This window comes from Zootoca vivipara, chromosome 9, assembly GCF_963506605.1.
Source record: "Zootoca vivipara chromosome 9, rZooViv1.1, whole genome shotgun sequence".
NCBI classification, from domain to species: domain Eukaryota; kingdom Metazoa; phylum Chordata; class Lepidosauria; order Squamata; family Lacertidae; genus Zootoca; species Zootoca vivipara.
In genome coordinates this window covers 39,077,152-39,101,512 of record NC_083284.1, presented here as the reverse complement: position 1 = coordinate 39,101,512, position 24,361 = coordinate 39,077,152, and the positions used below count along the sequence as shown (strand labels likewise).

General features: G+C 41.4%; 1 protein-coding gene across 4 annotated transcripts in view; it reads left to right on the top strand.

The window, feature by feature from the left end:
• The first annotated feature begins 4,837 nt into the window (after nucleotides 1–4,837).
• The window catches only part of LRBA (LPS responsive beige-like anchor protein), a 357,361-nt gene continuing 337,837 nt past the window's right edge, over nucleotides 4,838–24,361 (top strand). For all 4 annotated transcript variants that reach the window (XM_035113958.2, XM_035113959.2, XM_035113955.2 and 1 more), the window contains exons 1-2: nucleotides 4,838–5,189; nucleotides 5,628–5,990. In XM_035113958.2, the coding sequence (XP_034969849.1) occupies nucleotides 5,751–5,990 (240 nt within the window). In that variant the 5' untranslated portion in view covers nucleotides 4,838–5,189; nucleotides 5,628–5,750. The remainder of the gene's footprint in view (nucleotides 5,190–5,627; nucleotides 5,991–24,361) is intronic.

Below are 24,361 nucleotides of genomic sequence, written 5' to 3'. Positions count from 1 at the left end.
GTTGGTGACCGTCACCACCACTTGTGGCTGTGAATGCCATAGTTTTACTATGCACTGTGTGAAGAAGAACTTTGTTTTGTCTGTCCTGAAACTTCCAACATTGGCTGAAAAACTTCAAATGTTGTAACCTTTCCTCATAGGGGATTTGCACCAGCCCTTTGATCGTTTTTGCTTTCCAAAGGCAGCCAAAACCCTTTTCCAGCTTTTCCAGTATGGTGTCACCAGAGATTTGCATAACATTTGGATTCTGGCAATTTAGGAATTTGCTTGTTTCATAGTTGACGCATACTGACTCAACATCTCCATCAAGCTGTTCAATATAATTGCCTGGTCTTTTTCCTGGTCACTCACTGTTGTTTTAGACAATGTTTGTGTATATGTGGAATTTGTGAATGAATCCACGATATATGTGTTTCCTATCTCATGGTTTAGAGTTCAGCATATAATGCAGAGCCTATGATAAATGTAAACACACACCTCATACATCCAGGATTTAAATGTAAGGTAGGAGAAAAATGTATTACAGTGGTACCTCGGGTTAAGAACTTAATTCGTTCTGGAGGTCCGTTCTTAACCTAAAACTGTTCTTAACCTGAGGTACCACTTTAGCTAATGGGGCCTCCTGCTGCCGCTGCACGATTTCTGTTCTCATCCTGAAGCAAAGTTCTTAACCCGAGGTACTATTTCTGGGTTAGTGGAGTCTGTAACCTGAAGCGTTTGTAACCTGAAGCGTCCGTAACCTGAGGTACCACTGAACATGGATTATTTCATGGACCTTAAAAATTTTTATCAATACTGCTTTTGAAAACAAAACAAAAAAATCAATAATACAATAGCATTACTAATTTTCAACATGATAAAACCAGTAACACATAGGAAACTGCACAAAATAATCAGCTACAAAACAATAAAAAAAACTTGAAAGCAGCACTTAAGTTAGCCTCACTGATTATTAAAAACCTAGGCAGATAAATGATTTTAATGTGCCCAGAACTACAGTTTTTGGTGTCAGGTGAGTTTTCTCTGGGATGGGGTCCACAGTTGATATCACCACAGAAAAGGCCCTCTCTGTGTCACCTGCCCAACTTTCAAAGGCAAGGTGACCTAAAGAAAGATACTAACAAGCAGCAAACTCATATGGGTTTAAGCACCTAGGTCCCAATAATGGAGCTTTGAATTTTGCCCCAGAATGCTGAGGAAGACTGTGCTTTCTTTAACAACAGCAACGTAAGTTCCATGCATGTAGTTCATGAAAAACATTTGGTTGCCATATTCTGCACCAATTTAAGTTTCCATGTAGAATTCAAAGGCAGTCCTATATGTGACATGTTGCTGTAGTCTTACCTGGATGTTATCAGGGTATAGATAACCAGAGTATCCCTGTCTGGGGTGTGTGTGTGTGATCAATTAGTGCACCAGCCTTAGCTGGTGGAAAGCACTTTGAATCAGGGATGAACATAGCCTCTCTGGTCATACTGATCACCCGCAGGGTTGTGTAGGTTGACATCCGTCTGTCTGGAGAGACAATGGATGACTGCATTGTTGGGGATGAGGTCAAGATGTTGGAAGGTTGCAGTGCCTGCTGTGGCTAAATCTCGTTGGGATTAACATTCAGTTTATTTATCCTCAATGGGTTTATAACTTTCTGCCTTACCTACTTGACAGAGACCCAGAGAACAACTGTCTATTGATAATAAAAAGGTGAAGGTAAAGGACGCCTGTCAGTAAAGTCCAGTCGCAAACGACTCTGGGGTTGCGGGGCTCATCTCGCTTTACTGGCCGAGGGAGCCGACGTTTGTCTGCAGTTTTTCCCTTACCTAAAATCTCCAGATTGGTTTCTGTGGGGGTTTCATTAAGATGGTAAACAGAGTATTAGGACTTATCTTACATAGTAATGGTGATGATGTGGTAAAAACAAGTTCTGACACAGCTTATCTTTATCTTTTAATACATCAGTTCGTTCACACACCTAGTTTAGCTTCCAATACATAACTAGTGGGATACTACAGTATTAGAAGAGTTAGTCACTGATTGGTAAGACTGATAGACTTCCTTGTTTTTCATTTAAAAACCTGGACAAACATGCATAACTTGATTTACTAATATAATCCTCATTATAACATATAAAAGCAGACCTTGCATAGAAATAAATCAATTTAAAAGTCTCAGCACAGATGATATTTGCAAGTTCCTGCATATCGTGCTGAAGATCTGCAGACTTTTCAACACAGGAAAACAACAACAGGAAGTTCAAGGTGACAAGAAAAGGCAAGCTATGTGGTTTTGCACAGGCTTATAGTTTCCTCAAGATGTGCAATAGGAGTATGAATGATTACATTGGAATAAATGAATTATATACAAATATAGCTTTGCAGGTCACATAATTCCTTGCCATATTATAAAGAATATGCAGATAATAGTTTAAGTCTTAAATATTGACTGCATATTCTTTATATTTTTTGTGAAGATTCTTAGGCAGGCCACTATAGTTTGTGATTCTGTTTGTCTAGAAAACTAACTTGAGCCTAAGTAGTATGTGGGTAAAAGACCTCAAGGGGGAAAATCAGGACCAACCCACCCATAAGGCAAGAGGAGGCAACTGCCTCAGGTGGCAGGATCCACAGGGGCAGCAAATCTGGCCTCCAATGAATGTGTCGCCCACTGCTTCTGCCGCAGTGGCAGGGAAAGCTGTGGTGCGGTCCTTGGAGGTTGGATCTGCTGCCACCTCGGCAGCCCCTCCCCGCCTCTACAGCAGCACTTCTGGTCTCCTCCCACCCTTGTTTCCAATGTAAAACTTTATTCTCCCCTTATTCCTGTTGTAGATCTCCACTCTCCCCTTCTTCCCTGATGGGGGGGGGGTTTCTTGTTTGCATCAGGTGTGAAAAAATAATACCAAAAGTTAATGATGATGAGACTGAAACAATCTTTGCATGGTGTAGAAAGGCTACTAATTTAGTAGGACAACTTTATTGCAGATGAAAGATACAACAAATTTATAATGCAAATAAGGATATGTTCAGATACAGTAGTAATAAACATGTTTTAGTATTTGCAACCACAACATTTTATTGCAGCTCGTTTGACTTAATATTGGGTCGTTTGTACTGCAAGCAGCTACACTGAACAGATAAACCATTGCAACTATTGCAAAAATAATAATTTGTTATCTTCTCTTTCTCCGTTAAGTATTTTCCCTATTACAATTAAGGGGGCAGGGGGATAGAAAATCAATTCTATAGAAATCTGCAATGATATGAACCATAGAATTGTAAAGTTGGAAGGGGCCACAAGGGTCATTATTACTATTATTATTTATTGAATTTATATATCACCCTATACCTTGAGGTCTCAGAACATATATTACAACCCCCTGCAATGCAGGAATTGTTTTGCCCAACATGGGACTTGAACCCACCAACCTTGAAATTAAGAGTGTCATGCTCTACCAACTGAGCTGCTCATACTGATTTTGTGGATTCTGGTAGCTGTAACTTTTTATTATTTCAAGTGCACATGTATTGGAAACTAGACCAGAAGTAGCCAACGTGGTGCTCTCCAGATGTTGTTGGCCTCCCAACTTCCATGAGTCCAAGCCAACATGCTTAGTGGTCAGGGTCCAGGGATGGTGTGAGTTGGCAGTGCAGTACCATGCTGGCTGTCAGGTGTTGATGGCAACATGCTCCTTGGCATACAAGCATCATTGGAATGTGTGTTGTCTTATAAAAACTAAGAACAGTGAGTCAAAGTGTTGTGTTTTTAGTTTTTTCAAAACTATTGTTTGACAGGTATGCAACTTTACAGACAATGTGAACAAAGTATCAAAGTGGTGATAATAATCTAGCAATAAACCAAAACAAACCACCACAAACTGGCTACTAAATATAAAAGGGAATTTACTGGGATAACAACTGGACTAAAGATAGACTGGGACCCAGGTGGCGCTGTGGGTTAAACCACAGAGTCTAGGGCTTGCTGATCAGAAGGTCTGCGGTTTGAATCCCTGCAACGGGCTGAGCTCCTGTTGCTCGGTCCCAGCTCCTGTCAACCTAGCAGTTCGAAAGCACATCAAAGTGCAAGTAGATAAATAGGTACCGCTACAGCGGGAAGGTAAATGGTGTTTCCATGCGCTGCTCTGGTTCACCAGAAGCAGCTTTGTCATGCTGGCCACATGACCCGGAAGCTGTCTGCGGACAAACGCTGGCTCCTTCGGCCTATAGAGCGAGATGAGCGCTGCAACCCCAGAGTTGACTGGACCTGGGGCCCCTTTACCTAAAGATAGACTAACGACCATTCAAACAAACAAAAACATGTTACAATGCCATGTACAGATCAATACTAGTTTTGCCAAAAACATGGAATGAATAATATGCTCAGTAAAACGTTCACTCCCCCCGCCGCCTCCATATCTCAATCTACACGGGGCCACGTTTCCCCAGAAGTCCTGAATTCGACACCTCAAGTCACCAGATGCCCATAGTGCGTGAACACACAACAAATATGTTGCCGCTAATTCCTTGCCGCTTAGGTTTCCTGGACCTATCTAAAAACGTAGGTATGCAGTTTCCTGAAACTGCGCTTGCCCTTCAGGTGCGAAACTAAAAGAAGAAAAGAGAGGAGATAACACACAGCTCCCCTTCGCAGCAGCAACGGCGCAGCATTTCCATTGCCTAGAGGAGAACAGACGGGAACCTTCTTTCGGGCTACGCCTGCGCCTCACCTGGGCACACCTGTGCTCACCTGAGCCTGCGCGGGCGCCTCCCCCCCCTCCGCCTCCAAGCCCGCTGCCCTCTCGCCTCCCTGCCCCGCCCGCTCTTGGCTGACGCGCAGGCGCACTTGCCGCTCGCCCGGCAACACTCCCGGGGCTCGGCTCAGCGCTGTCATGGCGGCAGAGAGTAGCAGCAGCAGCAGCCGCCGCCGTAGCAACTGCTAAGGCAGGCAGGAAGCGATGGAGGAGCTCATCGCGGCGTCGGCGGAGTGAAGGAGCTGCACAGGAAACTTCAAGCTGCTTGCCTGAGGTCGAAGTTCTTTCCCCTGCCCTCTTCCCTACCCCGGGCAGGTAGAAGCCAGGCTGTTGGTGGGGAAGCACCGGAGACACCTCCCGCCCCTGGCTGGAGCTGCCTGGTGTCGGGAGAGCCTCGTCCCTCCCTGCCGGCCCCGTCCGCGGCAGAGGCGAGGAGCTGCAGGGCTGGGTGAGTGGGAACTTCTTTGCCGGCCCTACTTTGTCCTTGCACCTGTGACTGTGCGTGAAGGGAGGAGCGGAGCTTGCAGTTACCTCAGCTGCTGGAACACAAGGACGGCGGAGGGAAGCACTGCAGAAACAGAGGGGCAGGGGAGAGGCGCGTCTCTAATAATAATAATAATAATAATAATAATCCAGAAGTAAATGCCTTCGGGAGTCCCACGCTCTCCTCCTTGCAGGCAAGTTTAGTGCCTGACAAAGAAAGGGGCTTACCTGCCTGATGCAGTTACACCTGCCCTCATTTTCTGGGCTGATGGGGGGGGTGAGTGCAAAGAGAGAACAGCCTAGTGTTTCATGATTACCAGTAGTTAGATGACAGGCTTTTTCAAATGTTTTTGACAAGCTGCACCTTCTACTAATTTTTACTATAATTGTCTTTTTCTTTTAGTTTTCAGATTAAAGAGGCTGCTGTCCTTGTGCCGAGGAAAGGAAAACAAGATTATCTTAGCGCTCAGAAACTGGACCTGAGGCTACGGATTGAACTCTTTTATTTCTGGGTTGCTGGCTTGCTATGGCGAGTGAAGACAAACGGGTTTCTTCTCCTCAGCCAACAGGTGATGATGGAGGAGGGGGAGGTGGTGGTACCGGAGGAGGAAAAGAAGGAAATGCGGCCGAAATGGAGAGCAAGCTGCAGCCTTTGAATCCAGGAATCCCTATTCGTGGTATCAGGATGAAATTTGCTGTTCTGGCAGGACTGGTAGAAGTCGGAGAAGTATCCAACAGGGATATTGTGGAAACTGTGTTTAATCTGGTAAGGCAATCACCTTTCTAACTCTTTAAAGGAGAAGGGTGGCATGTGGTGAAACATAAGGAAAGCAATACATTCTACCCACATTCATATTACTTCATTCTTACAGTTAAGGCTGCCCGCCTACCTATTTGTCACAAGGTGGTGCATCTGATAAGCTATTCTCCCGGAAGGGATTCTTACTTAGGCCTTACTTTAGTAACCATGAGGCTGCAATACTTTTTCCACTCACAGTTGTTCTGTTTCCTTGCTTTCCCGAGATATAGGATATAAGCATATATTTTCCAAACATCACATATCATTATTTCACATCTTATACAATGTTTTGCTTTGGACTTCCATCAACCCTGCCTGATGATTTTCATTCTTCCTCATTTAATCATACATTTTATTAATTTCACTATTACTTTTAACAATCCATCACTAATTATCCTTTTCATATATTCTCCTTGTAATATAGTCCTCCTTACAAAACTTCTTGCAATCCTACTAGCGTGATCTGTTGTTTACAGTTGTTGTTCAAATACGTAGTTCACAAATTTACTCCAGTTTTCCAAGAACATCTGGTCCTGTCGGTTTCGAATTCTCCCTGTCATCTTGTCCAATTCTGCAAAGTCCATCAGTTTCAGGTATACGTTCTATCAGGGAACTTTCCTGCTATTTACACCTTCATAGAAGTCATTTGAAAGCGCTTAGGTTCTAAATAATTGTGCTGCTATATCTGTTTGCAATGCTTAAATGTATTTTGGGATTTTAGGCTAATTCACAGTTGAAATATACCATTGTTAACACACAATTGATGGTGCTGCAAATTTTAGGCCTCTGATGTAAGGCTTTGATTCTGCAGAGGTATGCCTCTTTTCTCCCATGTGAAAATTTTAAGCCCATTTTCAGTAACCATAGCAATATAACTCTTTGTAGATATTTCTACCGATTTGGGTAGAACTTGAAACATTGTGCATCAGTGTTACTTTTCTTGGGAGCACTCAACTTTTCCTAGTAATAAGAATTTCCTTGGAAAATGACAGATGCTACACCAGAACAGAAGGATTTGTTTAACGGTGAGATTATATTTGAATATCACAATTGTAATGGCACAGTAATTATGTGATATTCTGAATGGTGGTGCCTGTTCAATGTACATTTACATAAACATTAGATGAGGATAAGTTATATTGCTGTCTCAACCATAGGTAAGAATGGTTGAGTTGAGAAGGCTGTACTCTAACACTGCTTAAATGTAATCTGGCTTTAAAAAGTGGAATGGAAAGCTCAAAGGCACAGTGTATAGTGTTCCACAAGTGTGTAAGTATCTGGAGACAGAATTCTTGATCCTGCAAGAATTTAAGTTCTTTGGCAAATGATTTGTGGCCCTGCTGAGGGTTGGTTGATGCAAATAGAACTGATATCCCTTTAGAAGTTAAATGTAGGCAATGCCTTCACAATGTCCATACAACTTGGTTGGATAAGACTGCAGACTTTTATTTGACTTAAATATTGGTAATGTATAACTAGGGTGGAACGAAAACGCTCTGCTAAGGAAAACTGAGGTCTAGACCTGCTATGTAGAATAAATAGAAAGCAATTGCCATATTCTGACTAAATAGTGCAAAAACATATGTGCACTAGGCCTCTTGTCACTTTTTACAGCTGCCTGTAGCTTAAAAAGCAAAACAAAACTTTTACATGTTTCCCTGGCACAGAAGAAAAAACAAAGGAGTTGTGCCACATTAAACTGATCAAGAAGCTATAGACAACCAACTGTTTTATAATACAAAAATCTATTTAAGTCTCTGAAGCATTGCAGCATCTGTACAAAGTATTGCTAGCGTGTGTGATCAGGCATACTACAGAAGTGAGGTACTGCTCTGAAGTTTCCTGCCCACTCATTGCTCTCCTATGTGTAGTGAAATAACTATAAAATCTCTTTGTTTTAAAATCTGACTTCTGTAGATAAGTGCCGAAATGCTGTACATTGTGGAAGCTGCAGAAGAAATAGCTCCCATGTTTTGCACTGAAATAAGAATACAGTTTTTCTAGGAAATAGAAAGCTGTCTTCAAGAAATTCTGTGTGTGACCTAAATAACAGGATGTTCTGCAAATTTGATTTTACATCTGTCTGGAACCTGAGTAGAAAGATAGGAAGAACAGTTTCCTTTAGAACTGAGTTTCATTAAATACATCCACAACTTTATTAGAAAATTCTGCAGGATGTGTGGGTGTAGATGAACATACCAGGCTGCACTAAGTTGGACTGTTGATTTAACCAGTGCTGTCAACTCTGACTGAAAGTTGTTCTCCAAGGTGCCAGACAGAGTATGTGCCTCCCCCCCCCATCCCTGCTACTTCAGAACATTGTAATGGAAAAGGCCAGGGTTTGAAACTGGGGCCTTCTGCATGCAAAACATGTCCTCTGTCACTCATCTGTGGTTTGGATGTGGATAGCAGTGGCAATGTATGTCTTGTTTGCTACTCTCTTAAAATTCTCCACCCTATTTGTGGGTAGAAAACTGGGTGGACCATCTCACTATTTTTAAAAAAAGAATATTTCCAATATTTTCATGAGGGTTGGACTCCCTGTTAGTACATAGCTGCCAAGTATCCCGTTTTCCCCGGGAAACCCCCGTTTTTTCTTACCTTTTCCCGGCGGTCCCCCATATCACTTCGTCTCCCGTTATTCTCCCTTATACTCACCTGCCGGCAGCCAATTTTTTTCCTGATTTGCCCACCTGTGGGCACCGAAAATGGCCAGCGCCGGCTTCGAAAGTCGCATCTACGCATGTACGAAAGTGTGTAGACGCGACTTCCGGTGTCGGCGGCGCCCATTTTTGGTGCATATAGATGGGCAGAGGGACACCGGAAGTTGCGTCTATGCACTTCCGGACATGCGTAGACGCGACTTTCGAAGCCGGCGGCGGCCATTTTTGGTGCCCATAGATGGGCAAAGTGACAATGGAAGTTGTGTCTACGCAACTTCTGGTGTCAAGCGGCTGCCGGTCCCGGATTCTGCAGTCTGGGGCTTGGCAGGTATGCTGTTAGTAGTGGCTGTAGCACAACTTCTTTCTCCACCCCCCAAACTCCACCCCCTTCGAAAACCGTATTGTCAGCCTTGCAACCATTTTGCATTATGTACAATGCTCCTGACCCAGCATCATTCTGGAACAGGGTGTTGTGGGGTGAGGAAGGGGTGGCAGCCATCGTTAAAAAATTGAATAATACAGTGGTACCTCTGGTTATGAACTTAATTCATTCCGGAGGTCCGTTCTTAAATTAGCTGAAACCGTTCTTATTCTGAGGCGCGCTTTCGCTAATGGAGCCTCCCACTATGGCATGCAATTTCTGTTCACATCCTGGGGCAAAGTTTGCAACCAGGAGCAGCTGCTTCTGGGTTAGCGGAGCTCAGAACCTGAAGAGTTCGTAACCAGAGGTGTTCGTAACCAGAGGTACCACTGTGTTTCGATGTCTGGCAGGTGTTCTTTTTCTAGGGGAGGTGAGGGAAAAAAACCCTCCCTCTTTCTTTTGGAAAAAGTTTTCTGAGAAATGTCACCTCTGCTTTAGTTTGAGGAAGCAGACTTTGCATAGTTGCTGGTGATAGTAAAAATGGGTTGAACACATGTAGTGTTGAACTGGAATCCTATGGCTTTGACACCCAACTTTAGCCATAGCATTGTAAAACCGCAAAGGAAGAAAAAAGATCCCAAACATGTAGTAAGAAGTAAGCCTTACTGCATTGAAAGGGGCTTTCTCTTAGGTTTCAATCCTAACTTCATGTACCTGGGACTAAGCTCTGCTGATTCAATATGTTTTTTTTCTTAGTGGACAAGGTTAGGACTGCAGTCTTGGACTTTTAGCCACTATGTTATGCTGAGCTGGCCACTAAAAAGTTACTTTTCAAATATGATTTAGTTTTGTGGGGGATAAAGTAAACAGGAGAAAGGTATAGTTGAGCCTCTGTTCCAGTAGTGTCACTTACTTTTTTTGAGGAAAAGCGAAGTGTTGCAATTCAGGAAAGTGTTACACTGGGAGATACACAGTGCCCCTGACCCTTGGTGCCTACAGATGAGTTAGGCACAAATTCATGGTGCCCCCACAAGACTTGTTGCAGTCCTTCCTCCTACACCTGTTTTGCCTAGTAGAAACTCCTCTTTGCATTTGCCATAACATAATTTTCGTGTTTGTGTATTTGGGTAGTTCCTGGAAATAGCTCTTGTGTTGCTCGTGTCACATTGCAAGTAATCATAGGGCAGGAATGGCCAGATATCACCATAAACAAAATGTTACAAGACTGATTCCAAAATTTACGTACATTTTTATTTTCGTGAATCTTAATAGATAGTCCTATGAGTACTCTCACTGCCTTTTTATAGCTAGTGCCTATTTAAAGTATTTTGATTTCATGCCATACGTATTCTCCAAAAGCAGGTTAATTACTCCAGCTTTTTTTTTTGAAGTGACATTTGGGTTGTGAAATTAGATGACTTTCACTTATAAAGTGACATAGAACTGAACCTATGGTCTTCTGAAAATAATATGTGATGCAAACCTTAATAATGACAAGTTCCTAAGTAAAGGTATGTTTGCTCTCTCATCAAGTACAAAGTGAGCATGGGAGGGATGGGGAGCCACACAGATCTGGACATGAAAGAATAGCAAACTTGACATATCTCAGATGTGGCTGTGTTTGGCTACACTATAATGGCAGATCTGCAAGCCTGTTATCTTCATGTCTCAATTATGTACAGGTGTGCTTGATAGAAATGAGCCAGCACCAGCTGAAGTGCAACTTACTGCTATTCAATGGCAGACATTGTTCTGCGTTTAGCCTCTTGCACAACTTCACCATTGCCTAAATGTAGATGGGAAGCTTTTGAGCAGGGATTGAAATTTTTTATTTGCACCTCTCTGCCAAGTTGTATAAGCTGCTTGCCAGAGCATGACTTAAGTAGGCTGTCTAGTTCCCTGGTTATGCCAGCGGTGTATTCAGTTGCATTGCAGGCTGCAGTAATGCCACACATTGCACCTAGGGTAAGAGTTTCTGATGGAAGACTCTCCAGAGTTAGCATCACAACTACTTGATGCATTCATATTGCACAATGTTGTACTGCAAATGAGGCAGTTCTGCCTGTACTTGGATTCAACCTCTTTAGCTAATCTTTCCCTTGTTCCAATCATGAAAATGTCAGTTATAAAAATATTATATGAGAAACCATTTTTATTTTTAAAAGTCCTCAATGAAAGGCTGCTATAAAAGACTAGATTTATACTAGACTTATAGTCCAGGCATCCCCAAACTTCAGCCCTCCAGATGTTTTGGACTACAATTCCCATCATCCCTGACTACTGGTCCTGTTAGCTAGGGATGCTGGGAGTTGTAGGCCAAAACATCTGGAGGGCCACAGTTTGGGGGTGCCTGCTCTAGTCCAAGGGTGGCCAGCTTCCAAGAGACTGCGAGTTTAGGTCAAAGTTGTTGAGCTTTTTTTAAGGAGGAAAAGCTCGTTTTTTGGGGGGGGGTTGGGTCAAAGTTGTAGAGCTTATTTGAGGTGAGCCAATGATCTACCAGTGATCTACCACAGACGTCCAGAGATCTACCAGTAGATCACAATCTACCTGTTGGATGTGCCTGCTCTAGTCTTTAAGATGAACTGAGAGAGTTCTGTAGATATCACTGTATATTTGAAGTAACACATGTACTTCAAAGTAATTTTCAAAAATTCTTTTGCTCCGAAATCCCTTCCCCAAAGGTCATGTCCAATGTAAAAGACTGGTCTTTTGCCAATACACTTTTGCCCTTTATCTTATCTTAATGGCCCATCCATTTCTTTGAAGTGATAGACTATGTGACTCAAGACTCTTTGCTCTTATAAGAATCGTGGTTAGAAAAAAGTATTTTTATCCCATTAAGAAAAGTGTAGCTTCAGATCAGTGCTATCATTCTCTGAGACATGTTAAGATTGGCTGATCCTAAATGACTGGCTGAACCTTAAATTAGTTCAGTATCCAAGAAGCAGATTGGGGGCAGGACCCTTAAACATAGCACTTCCTTCCTTCCTTAACCATCTCTTTGAAAGCAACCTTTTGCACCTTGCCATCATTACAGTGCAATAGCTATATAAACAAGCATTTTGGTTTCCCTGCGAGTGTCCCAGTCCTCAAACACTCTGCGCTTCAATTGGGAGAAAGCTGTGCTCATAGAGCAGGGTCAGCAAACTTTTTCAGCAGGGGGCCGGTCCACTGTCCCTCAGACCTTGTGGGGGGGGGACTATATTTTGAAAAATAATAATGAACGAATTCCAATGCCCCACAAATAACCCAGAGATCCATTTTAAATAAAAGCACATATTCTACTCATGTAAAAACACCAGGCAGGCCCCACAAATAACCCAGAGATGCATTTTAAATAAAAGGACACATTCTACTCATGTAAAAACATGCTGATTCCTGGGGGCCGGATTGAGAAGGCAATTGGGCCGCATCCGGGCCCCGGGCCTTAGTTTGGGGACCCTGTTGTAGAGCTCAGGTGATGCTGGATTTTGGCATCAGTGTCGGTCCTTGTGGAAATATAACTGCCCAGGTAGGAAAATAGGTTGACATTTTCCAGTGTTACACCATGGTTGGATTTGTGGTGCTGTGGAGGGGTTGTTTTTTGCTTGTTGGTGCAAAACTTTGGTTTTTTGGATATTGAGCTATAGGCCAAGCTTTTTGTAAGCTTCTGCAAGGATATTTAGGATGGTTTGGAGGTCATCCTCTGAGTATGTACACACTACGTTGTCATCAGCATATTGAAGCTCTATGAATATCACTAAGACAAATGAATATATAGGGAAGGTGTGGGGGGAGGAGGGAACTCATGCCCAGAGAAACTGTAAATGTTGGAGGGCTTGCCCAAGGCTGTAACTCCCAATCAGGTTGCTGTGATCATGATGTGAACAAAAAATTACAAGAACTCGGGCCAGAAAGGATAATTTCAAAAATTCTTCACAAAGTTTTATTCAGGATAACTTCCAGTGAACATCAACATCAGGACAAGGCCCTGTTTCGATGATTCTTCATCAGCGAGGTTTCTCAGGTCTAAGTGTACCAAGTATGTTTGCTTTGCTCCAAACATACTTGGTACACTTAGACCTGAGAAACCTCGCTGATGAAGAATCATCGAAACAGGGCCTTGTCCTGATGTTGATGTTCACTGGAAGTTATCCTGAATAAAACTTGGTGAAGAATTTTTGAAATTATCCTTTCTGGCCCGAGTTCTTGTAATTTTTGGTTTACTTCTGAACTTACCAAGAAATCCAATTTCTACTGTGATCATGATGTGGGCTGGTATAGATGGCCCAGGCTTTCAGCTTTTGTTACTCACCCTTCATCATATGGTGCCATGGAGGATTACATTGAAAAGATAATGTAATGCTATTAATAATAATAAATTCCAAAATACTATACCACATAAATACATATCTGTCACCAAACCAGATGATATATAGGGGAATAATAACAATAGTTCATCTGTCAGAAGTTATACGCATGAGCATGGCTTTAGCCCTTTACTGAAGTCTTCTCTCTAACCTTCGACATTGTTAGAGTAAGTACCATCAATAGCATGTGAAAGAAGCACAGGGGCAAGCTCCTGTGCCAATGTGATACTAAATGTAATACTAAGACTTTGTAGAAGAGTAGGGAGGTGAAGTTTTAACAAAAGAAAATTGCTGGACCTTTCTAGAACTTGGTCTGAATAATGACTTTTTGTGAAGTAAGGCGCATTCCTTACTAGAAGTCTGTTAAATAATTAACCCAGTAATTGTGCTTCACCTCTAAAATTTGATCTGGAGTGTATTCTTTGCATGTTCTGTGCATTGTTTTTCCTTGGAAATGTTTTACACTAGCCTTTTCAAAATGAGAAGCATTTTTTTGGTACTGTATCTTTAAATATTATGTGCAGTTTTCTAATTCTGTCTTAACTGTTTTCTATAAATAATTTAACCATTAGTTAATATAAGGTCTAAAATGCTATATCAAGTATATTTCTAATTGAAGCTGCAAGTCTGTGCACATTTACTTGGAAATAAGTCCTCATTGAACTAGATGGGCCTTACATCCGTGAAGATATGCATAGGAACATGAGCTCGCTTCTGGTTTACTCCACAGGTCTGAGGGGGAAAGTGGAGTGGGACTTAACTCCTGTTTTTGTGTCTCCTGCTCACTTACACCCCTCTCCAACCATGTGTTGAGGGCGTATCTATCAAGGTAAAGCTTGACAAATGCAGGGCTCTAGAACATGGAGAGAGTCTATGTTTGTTCAGCAGCCTTTCAGTCTGCTGGTATGCCCCCAACACCTAGATGAGAAGGGGGAAGGGTTGGCAGAAGATGCAATGCGTGTGTCACCTTGCGTGGCCATGCAATTGTAAATAATATAAAGGGGAATGTTTGAAATGTGCAGTACCTGTAGTCTAATTGCTGCAACATAAATCCGTCTACTTGTATTAACACTGTTTCTGCTAAACTACAACTTAAATTTTTAAAAAGTGAGAAGATGTACTTTAGCAGTGGAATGTGCAAGGGTGCTATGGAACGGTGTTTCACCTCTCAAAATGTTGTGGGTTGTGTGTGTGTGTGTGTGTTTTGCTATCCCAACTTTTAAAATAAATCCATACATTCTTTAGGATGCTATTGTACCTTTTCCATAAAACTTCTGTAAGTTATTCTTTTCATTGTGTTAACAAGACTTTCTAATGTTGGTGCTAAGTGAGGAGATCCAACTAGTATTTGGCCATCACTTCGTATTCAATGGAAGTGTGCATCGCTGTCATTACATAATCTCTTCTAGGTCATTGGTGAAGGCACCTCTAGCTCTGGTTATCCTAGTTCTGTCACTTCAGTCTATGTATTGTGCCCATGATAAAGTAACGCTGATCTGAGGTAGGTTTTGTTTCTTGAAAGAAATTATAGTGGGCTTAGTAAAGGGTCTGGTAGTGACTGACAGTTGTGGACACAAATTATTGCAGGAGTAAATGAGGAACACTACTGAATAAAGATGAATCTTCAAATCATCTAAAGGTTTCAGTGAATCCCCCCAAAATTTGAATCCTTTTTGTTAAGCAGTGTTAGTTTTGGGCAACATGATCGCTTCACTCTGGGCGGTTTCCAACAGAAAAATAAAATAAAATAATCTATTAAACATTAAAAGCCTCCCTAAACAGGGCAGCCTTCAGATGTCTTCTAAAAATCTGGTAGCTGTTTTTCTCTTTGACATCTGATGGGAGGGCGTTCCACAGGGCAGGCGCCACCACCGAGAAGCCCTCTGCCTGGTTCTCTGCAACTTGGCTTCTCGCAACGAGGGAACCGCCGGAAGGCCCTCGGTACTGGACCTCAGTGTCCGGACAGAATGATGGGGGTGGAGACGCTCCTTCAGGTATACTGGACCGAGGCCATTTAGGGCTTTAAAGGTCAGCACCAACACTTTGAATTGTGCTCGGAAATGTACTGGGAGATGTAGATCTTTCAAGACCCGTATTATGTGGTCTCGGCGGCCGCTCCCAGTCACCAGTCTAGCTGCCGCATTCTGGATTAGTTGTAGTTTCCGGGTCACCTTCAGGGTTCACCTGAAGACTGCATGGCAAGTCTTCAGAAAGCTATATGGGAAATCTTATTAACTGCTAAGCCTACTTTTTTTTTGGGGGGGGGGGAGCTTTATGAATAATCTGGTTTAGTTGTAACATTTCCTAACAAGTGATACTTTTTAATATCTACTTCTCCACTTTATATGTCTTACATTCCATACAGTCATCCTGTTTGTCTGCTTTTGTGACTCCCATCTTTGTATCTTTGTATCTTCTCTTGTATTGCTCTCCACCCATTTAATTGCTTTTTCTTCTTTTCAGGCCATTTTCCTATTCTTTGTGGAGTTTTCTTCTCAAAAATCCACTATATAAATTTGATAAATAATAATAAATATAAATACAACAACAACATGTGTGTGTGTGTGTGTGTGTATAATAATATTTACAGTAAAGATTTCCTTAATTTACTGGCTCTCATCCTGGATGCGTTGCCACTTCCTGGGTTATCCAGTCATGCCAATCTTAATGGCAAGCTCAGGTGGTTAAGCGCCCATGGGATTATTGGAGCCAGTAAAAGAAAATGGTCTTGACATATGCTGGTGAATCCAAGATTTTAGCAGAAGTACAAACAGACATTTTTAAAAATAATAAAAAACAACTTTCGGGGGACAACCACATTCAAACAACTCAGTAAGGATTCAGTATGCTTACCACCCATGGAGTGTTGAAAACAGAAAAACAGGAAATGCAGGGAGAATAATGGAATTGTCTGTTACTAAAGGACTGGCAGGAAAGAGCATGGGGGAAATACAGTGCAACATTTGTTGCATGTTCCACTTGTCTAATGTAAAGGTAAAGGGACCCCTGACCATTTGGTCCAGTCGTGACCGACTCTGGGGTTGTGGCGCTCATCTCGCGTTATTTGCCAAGGGAGCTGGCGTACAGCTTCCAGGTCATGTGGCCAGCATGACAAAGCCGCTTCTGGCAAACCAGAACAGCACACGGAAACGCCGTTAACCTTCCCGCTGCAGCGATACCTATTTATCTACTTGCACTTTGACGTGCTTTCGAACTGCTAGGTTGGCAGGAGCTGGAACTGAGCAACGGGAGTTCACCCCATCGCAGGGATTCGAACCGCCGACCTTCTGATCGGCAAGCCCTAGGCTCTGTGGTTTAACCCACAGTGCCACCCGCGTCCCTCTTGTCTAATGTAGATTGTCCTTTTTTGAGGAGAGCAGGAACCCTTTTTCGTTGCTATATGGTGCTTTGCATGCTCTTGGCATTAAAAACTTCTGGAAATCTTTAACTTTTAGCAATAGACAAATTAATATGATAATAAAATTGCAATTAACCAGCACAGGCAAGTTATGCATCCCTTAGTTCAAGAGTTCTTCTACTGTGTTTCGAGACGCAAGTCAGAAGTAGCAAATAGATCAGGACAGCTTTTCAGACCACATTTGTTTCTTCTGTGAAAGTAATGGATGTGATGCTATCTAAAAACCTTCTGAATATAATAAGGTTATATGACTCATTGTACTGATGGTTATATGCAAATAACTAAGTAAAAAAAATACAGATATAGCCAGGCTAATAAAGGATGGAAAGGCAGACAAAAAAATACTTGTCAGTGACGTACAAAATATTTTTACTTGTACTGAGGAAGTTTTTAGAGTTATTTCAGCAAACTTCATTAGGACGGCCTTGAACTCCAAAGTTTAATACATTTTGGCTTGAAACCATCGTACAAGTAAAATATATTGGGTATAGTTTTGCATTGTAAATCCTATCAAAGGGAACTCTGTCTACAAGTGAATTGTCTGCTTACATGGTTGAAGTTTAGAACTTTTGTGCAATGGGGCATGAAAGATTACTGATTTCCGTCTACTGTATTAAGATTGCAATAGTCCTGAAATCTTGCATAGCTTTAGTTATGCTTTTTATCTTGAGAATTTCCAGTTTGGGGCAAAATAAGTGGTGTTCCAGTGACTCTGAATACTTTTGTGAAAACTTGAGTATACTTTTTAAAGTTGAGATGTATAAAACAAAACATATTACTAGATATAATAAGAATTTGTATTCCTTGAACCTGCTGTGGATTAAATTCTTGCCTATGTTGTCATATATCTCCATCTCCATGACTTTTTTCATGCCCCTGGATTCTTTAAATGGAACTATTAAAATTGTGGATTACACCTTGTTCTAAATCTAGAGGGTGATGAGACTGGAAGGTAACAAAATAGTTTTTATCCCCTGATTGCCTTCATGTTTGCAGTATTTTAGAAACTTACTTCCTCAAGCTACTTGTCACTATCTGTGGTGCCATATGCAACAAATGTATGATACAGTATTAAGTTAGATCTTCACAGTAAACATACAAAAATAATAATGCTGTCATTAAGTGATGGCACATTTTCTTTTTTTTATTAGTTTCCTTTTTCCTACCCCAGTGGTAAAAATTGCTTAGGCTATGATCCGATCTATCCATTTCCACAATTTCTTGAAACCTATAAAGCCATGGTAATGACAAGGATGATTTAATTATTGGTTTTTTACAGTTTGTAAAAAAGCAGCTCACTCTTTCAATTTTTCTTGCGAAGTCTGTTCTTTCTGGAGTACACAGATGAAGCATAGATAATTGCTCTTATTATTAGCCTTTTACTCTAGTGTCCTAAAGAATTACAGTAGTCTCTTGAGTAAACCATATAAATGAGATCCATATACTTGTCCATGCTGAAAACGCGTTATAGTTATTTCAGAAATTAAACTAGCCTTGAGCACTTATTGTCATGAAACATTGATTAAAAAAGTATTAATTAGACTCTCTCTAGGCCTTATAACTAATCCTTTTTCCAGCAACCATGGGTTGCATCCAGTACTGCGCTAGTGGAATTCTGCTTGCACAGTGGGACTTGTCCTGCCTCTCCTTCCTGCACATGCCAACAACTGCTTCAGAGAATCTGTTCCTCTTGTGCAGTGACCATGTTGGATCCAACCTTATTGTTTTTAGACTGCAATCCTAGTTGATTTACTGCAGATCAAATCATATTGAGCAAAGGGTGAGTTACATCTGCATAAATATGTCTAGGGTTGTGCTGCTGGTGTCTGAGTGACAGGGCCGTCTTAAGCATATCCGGCGTGTCCCCCCCCCCCGTTTCCCAGCACCCGCCGCGCAGCTGGCGCAGGTGTCGCAGCACGGCGTCACCCTGGCGGCCCGGCACCCTGGCGCCCTGCACCACCCAGCCTTGCCGTAGGGCCAGCCCTGCTGAGTGACTCCATACAAAGTGCACTAAGGCTGCAGTCTTATAACTGCTTATCTGGTAGTAAGACCTATGCTGAGTTCACTTGTATAAGATTGCATTGTAATGCTATCTGCTTTGTCCAACCTAGTGCTTTCTAGATGCTTTGGACTACAACTCCCATCAGCTTCTGCCAATATGACCAATGATCAGGGATGATGGCAATTGGAGTTAAAAATATCTGGAGAGCACCAGGTTGGGAATGGCTAGGCTAAACTATAGCAATTAGGAATTACTTTCCATTTTCTGATAGATATATTTGAGTCCTGTATATCCTAAACAGACACCAGTATTTTAGGGAAAGACACCTATTTTGCTGGGATGATTCTATAGGAGCATAAAAGCTGTATTTGTTTAAATATAATCGTATCAGTTGTTTAATAGTACAGTCATACCGCTAGTTATGTATGCTTCAGGTTGCGTACGACACGGGATGCGTAAGCACCGAACCCGGAAGTAACAGAACAGGTTACTTCTGGGTTCGGCAATTTGCGCATGTGCAGACGCGCCAAATGACGTCACGTGCGTGTGCAGAAGCGCCGAATCGCGCGGGGAGAATGCGCAGATTCGGCGCTTCAGGGTAAGTACTACTCTGGATGTGTACGGGGCTCCAGAATGGATCCCGTTTGTATCCAGAGGTATAAGCTAAGTTTTTCTCTGTCTTTAGTGAACTGGTTTAACAGACAGTCACATACGCCAAACACCAGTCAGCCTAGATGTGTGGGGCTGCACCAAGGTGTTATCTCTGATTTCCAGTTGTAGCAGCTCAGGTTGGATGTTAGCATGTACTCTGTCAACTTTACCTGAAGTTTCTATCTGCCCCACACATGGCATCACATACAAAGCCAAGTATGAGGTAGGTGGCTGTGGTTTGGGGCAAATGGCCTGGCAGACCAAATGGAGGCACCTGGAAGGTCAACTTGGGTCTGTGGACTAGTCTGTGCTGCTGCTATACAGGAGAACCAAACTTGCTTGGCATTCTACTGCCTATTTTTTGCTTTAGTTTCACAACAACACCTGCAAATGCCTTTTGAACACCAATAGGTCAGATTCATAACAAGCCCTCTCCATAAATGCTTCTACGTTAGGCTGTTGATAACTATACTAATATATTTAAAATAGTCGGTTAAGAATATGAAGTGTTACTGAAACAAAACTTTGCTAATTTGTCCTTATGCATATAGTTTAAATTTTGTTCTGGACTTTTCTCCAAGGAATAAATAGTCTGGTGTATTATCCATAGAAGATACACTCCAGTTCTCAAATACATTCCTACTAACTGTCATCAATATGGATAAGACATGTTTCCTGATTTTGTGTCTGCCACATCCATAAATACTTAAGTCATTGACAATTTATTCTGGGTGTGGAAATTTGATAGCATGCAATGAGCTCCTCTACCCAGACTGGCTTCCTCTTTGGTTTCAGTGGTTGACTTCTATCTGTATATTCCTTCTTATGAAATAATTTGAGTACTGTAATACTCTTGAAATATGTAAGTGCTACCATGGTAAAAAATTAAATAAATCACTAGGTCACTTTTTTATTTGCTGTTTTAATTTCAACTTATGGTGGATTCTTTGAAAATATTTAAATTAGATGACCACTGATTATTAAGTAAATACACTGCAAATGGCTATTAATTGCTACCATTATCAGTAGGGTACAGAACATTTTTTAATGTCATTGTGAGCCAATAGAACAGAAAATGATATGAGTTCTAGGTTTGTCTTGCATAAATTGCACCTCAAGGCATGGCATGGTCATGTATTGGGTTTGGGGAGGTTTCTGTGAGAGTGGAATATTTAACAAGCTATTTTATTTATTTATTTTGCATGGGTTGAGGGTTTTTCAAGCAGCAAGAGACCTAAAAAGGCAGTAGAACAGGTCACTTACTAATGACTTTCAGAATATCAGCTAGTTGCCACTTCCTTTGCCAAACTGAAGAAGTTACAGTCCCCACCTACTCTTTTTAGCACTACTGACTTTCTAGCTTGCAGCTAGTTTATCACCAGTCTTTAAGGGGCTACTGTATTGGTCATGATGTCACAAGATACTGCATTTTCACTATTAAAGCACAATGGACACCAGTATCTTACAGCAGTATGTCTCATTATACTAACAATTGTGTAAACCCAACCCTTGAAAACAAAATCCAAGATGACCTTATGTGTTATAAGGAAGACACAGAAGGCAGTATGATCTCAGACTAATACTACCCCACCCCCGATAAAACCTTACTCTAAATTTTGCAACCTGGTTTTTCCCAGTCTGAGTAAGGTTCAGTACAGACTGACATATTATGTTTCAAGGAAACATATTTTCGTGTATTTCCTGGAGTTTGTTTGTTACCAGTTTTCAATCCATTTTTTTTAATATAATTTTTATTAGATTTTAACAAGAAATACAGGAAAAAAGAAAAAGGCACAGAAAAGAAAAATACAACAATAAAAAAAAAGAAAAAAGACAGGAAAAAAAAACCAGATTCAGGCTTCCTCATTTCCCCTTCTTGAGTTCTTATTGTTAAAAATAGTTCTCGCATTTTCCCATTCTAACTTCACATTCTTTTTTCTAAGTTTCAACTTTTTCATTGCTATTATCCATTCTCCTTATACTTTGACCTCTTTTCTCTTAACATCCTCTCTCCAAAATTATTATTATCTAATCCCTAATCTCTTTCCCTTACCCAAAAATATATAAGATTCGCATCCAAATTTATTACCCATTTACTTCCACCCACACAACAAAGTTCCCGCCCCCCCCTCCCTGAAATCGAAGTCTCCAGATGTATCAGCCAGGTTCTTCATACAATCCTTAATACATTCCGAGATCAGACCATATTATTTCAGACAATACCAGATAATCCAGAACCCCTCAACCCACCCCTAGTCTGTCCCATACCAACTTTTGCCGAACTCTTGCCCCCCTCTTCTGTAATCCCATCACTTTATATCTTTGCACCTTTTCATCATCTTTCTGCCCCCCAACTGTTTGCATCCTCCCCTCTCTCACCGGGGCGCTGATTTTCCCAGCCTCTTTTTAATGCATTTTCTAGCTGTGCTGTAATCTTTGACACGGAAATAACAGTGATCTTATAATTTTATTGATACAAAATGGGCTCTTTGGCCAACTGTGAATGTTTGACACAATAATTGGATGGGTTCTTGATTATTCTTCTACTTCTTGTAACTATTTTCTGAGATGTATCAATGAATAAACAAAGCCTCGTCAAAATTGATTTGACTGTCTTGTAGCCTGTGCATCTGATCTCAATTAACCATTTTCAGAATAGTTTTTTCATGTTCTCTGTAAATTTCAAACCCTTTGCATGCTCTTCTGTTACAATTGTACGGACTAGGACAAGACATATTGTCAATAAATTGCACAGCTTTGTTGTAATGAAGTAGCTTGTAGTTATCAAAGACCTACTTAAACAGCTTAATTGTTCACAACGCTTTCTGCTAGAGCATTACTCCAAAAATGAGATGCCAGTCCTTTAAAATTGTACAAATTAGTGTTGTCTAATTAATTGTCTATCTTAGTCTGTACAGCTCAGCAATATTGTTGAAATAAGTACAGTACCATAAAGGTAATTGTAGGGAGTGGGTGGCGCTGTGGTCTAAACCACCAAGCCTCTTGGGCTTGCTGATCAGAAGGTTGGCAGTTCAAATCTGTGCAGCGTGGATTTTAGCATTGCACAGGGCACTGCTGGAAAGTTGAGACCCAAAGTCCTACCACTGCTACCACCACCCTAGCTATGCCTAGGGATATTTCCATTTTGCACTCTGAGAGACTCGTGTCTATTTAGTCTTTAAATGTGGAAGTCTCTTTAAATGTGGAAGCTGATTAAAACGTGTGTGCAAATTGCACCTTCATTCACTGGATATTTCACAATTTGTAAGTACTGTAGTTTGAATATCAGCCAAAACTAGGTATTGTTACAAATTTGTTCACAAAATTGTTTCCTTGTGAGTTCCAGGGGTGGAGTACTGACTCAGGCTTCCATGCCCTAATAGGCCTTGTTCACAACAGGGACAGGGAGGCTCTCAAAAAGGCTATCCCTTTATTAGGAAATAGTACTAACAAAACATACTAACACAAGCAACTATCACACTGGTAACAGACAGAGAACAGCTCACAGCTGCAACCAGTGAGACTAAACCAAACCTGGCAAGTAACAAAGGGGAATTGGGACTGTTGCATGACAGTAGGTATTAGCAAGCCTAAATTGTTGTTGACGCATGACAGCAATTGATTAAGCTGGTGGGAATCCCCTTTGGTAGATCAAATCCCTGCTTCTGTTGTAACATTGCATGTTCAAGTTTTACCCAGAGTAAATTTTACTCTGAGTAAAACTCAGTTGAATGCCAGTCATAGCACATGTTCTTTCATAGCCCTTTATAACTCCAATAACAAATCTAGAAAAGGAGTATTCTTTCATTTTCAACAGAATTTATTTTAGATTTGTTTTTGTTTGGTTAGTTTATAAATACAATTAAATCTCATTTAGACAACTTGAACATTGACTTGGTTTGCACATCACAGTAAGCCAAGCTGTAGCTTCCTGGGACCACACTGGGCCCTGGAGAGAAGCTTCCGGCTGCTTTGCTCCTATCTGTTCTTGTACTCCTGGGCTGCGCCCTAGGTTTTCAACTAACCCTCTGGATTACGGTATTTTTGGGGGGGGGGAGCATGGAGAGGAAGAAGTTCCATTGCACAGGCAGAAAACTATTTTGTTCCCTTAATGTGGCAGTTTGTGCCTCTTGAATTAACAACTTGAGTTAATTGAATTGTGCATACCAGCATTGGAGTAAGGCCGTGACCTTGCATAACAAGTATGTTCAAAATTGCATATTTCACCTTCCATTTATAATGCTCCAGGTTCCATGCTCTTGATTATTTAGTGAGCCATATGAAATGCTTTGGAGGTAGTGTTCCTCATTTTTAGTAGACAATCTGAATCTCTGTAAATTGCTTTGCATTCTGAATAAAGGAAAATGTTTTGTATGTCATATGGCTTTGAAAGGGAATCAGAGAAATTTATGGAGTATAAGTATTAGCCACAATGTCTATGCTGTACCTCCACTATGGGAGCTAGTATACCTCTTGACTACTGGCTGCTGAGAATTGCAAATGAGGAGGGTACTCAGGTCCTACTAGTTGGCTTCATATAAGCATCTGATGGACTGCAGAACTAGTTCATCCTTTGGCTGGATCCAGCAAGGCGTTTCCTACCTTCATACACCATAACTTACCGATTTCCCCCCTCTAAACTTTTAAAAATAATATAGAGCAAGAAGAACCCTCTCTGCATGTCATGTTCCTCTTAGGTCCATTCAGAGGCTGCTCACAATCAGGGCTTTTTTTCAGCCAGAACTCAGTTCCAGCATCTCTCAGGTGGGTTCAGGCACCTCACCATTGCCATTCTAAGAGAATGAGGTACGTGTCTGTAGTGAGTTCCGGCACCTGTTTTTTTAGAAAAAATAGCACTGCTCACAACACTGATGGCTTTAGTCCAAACATGTCC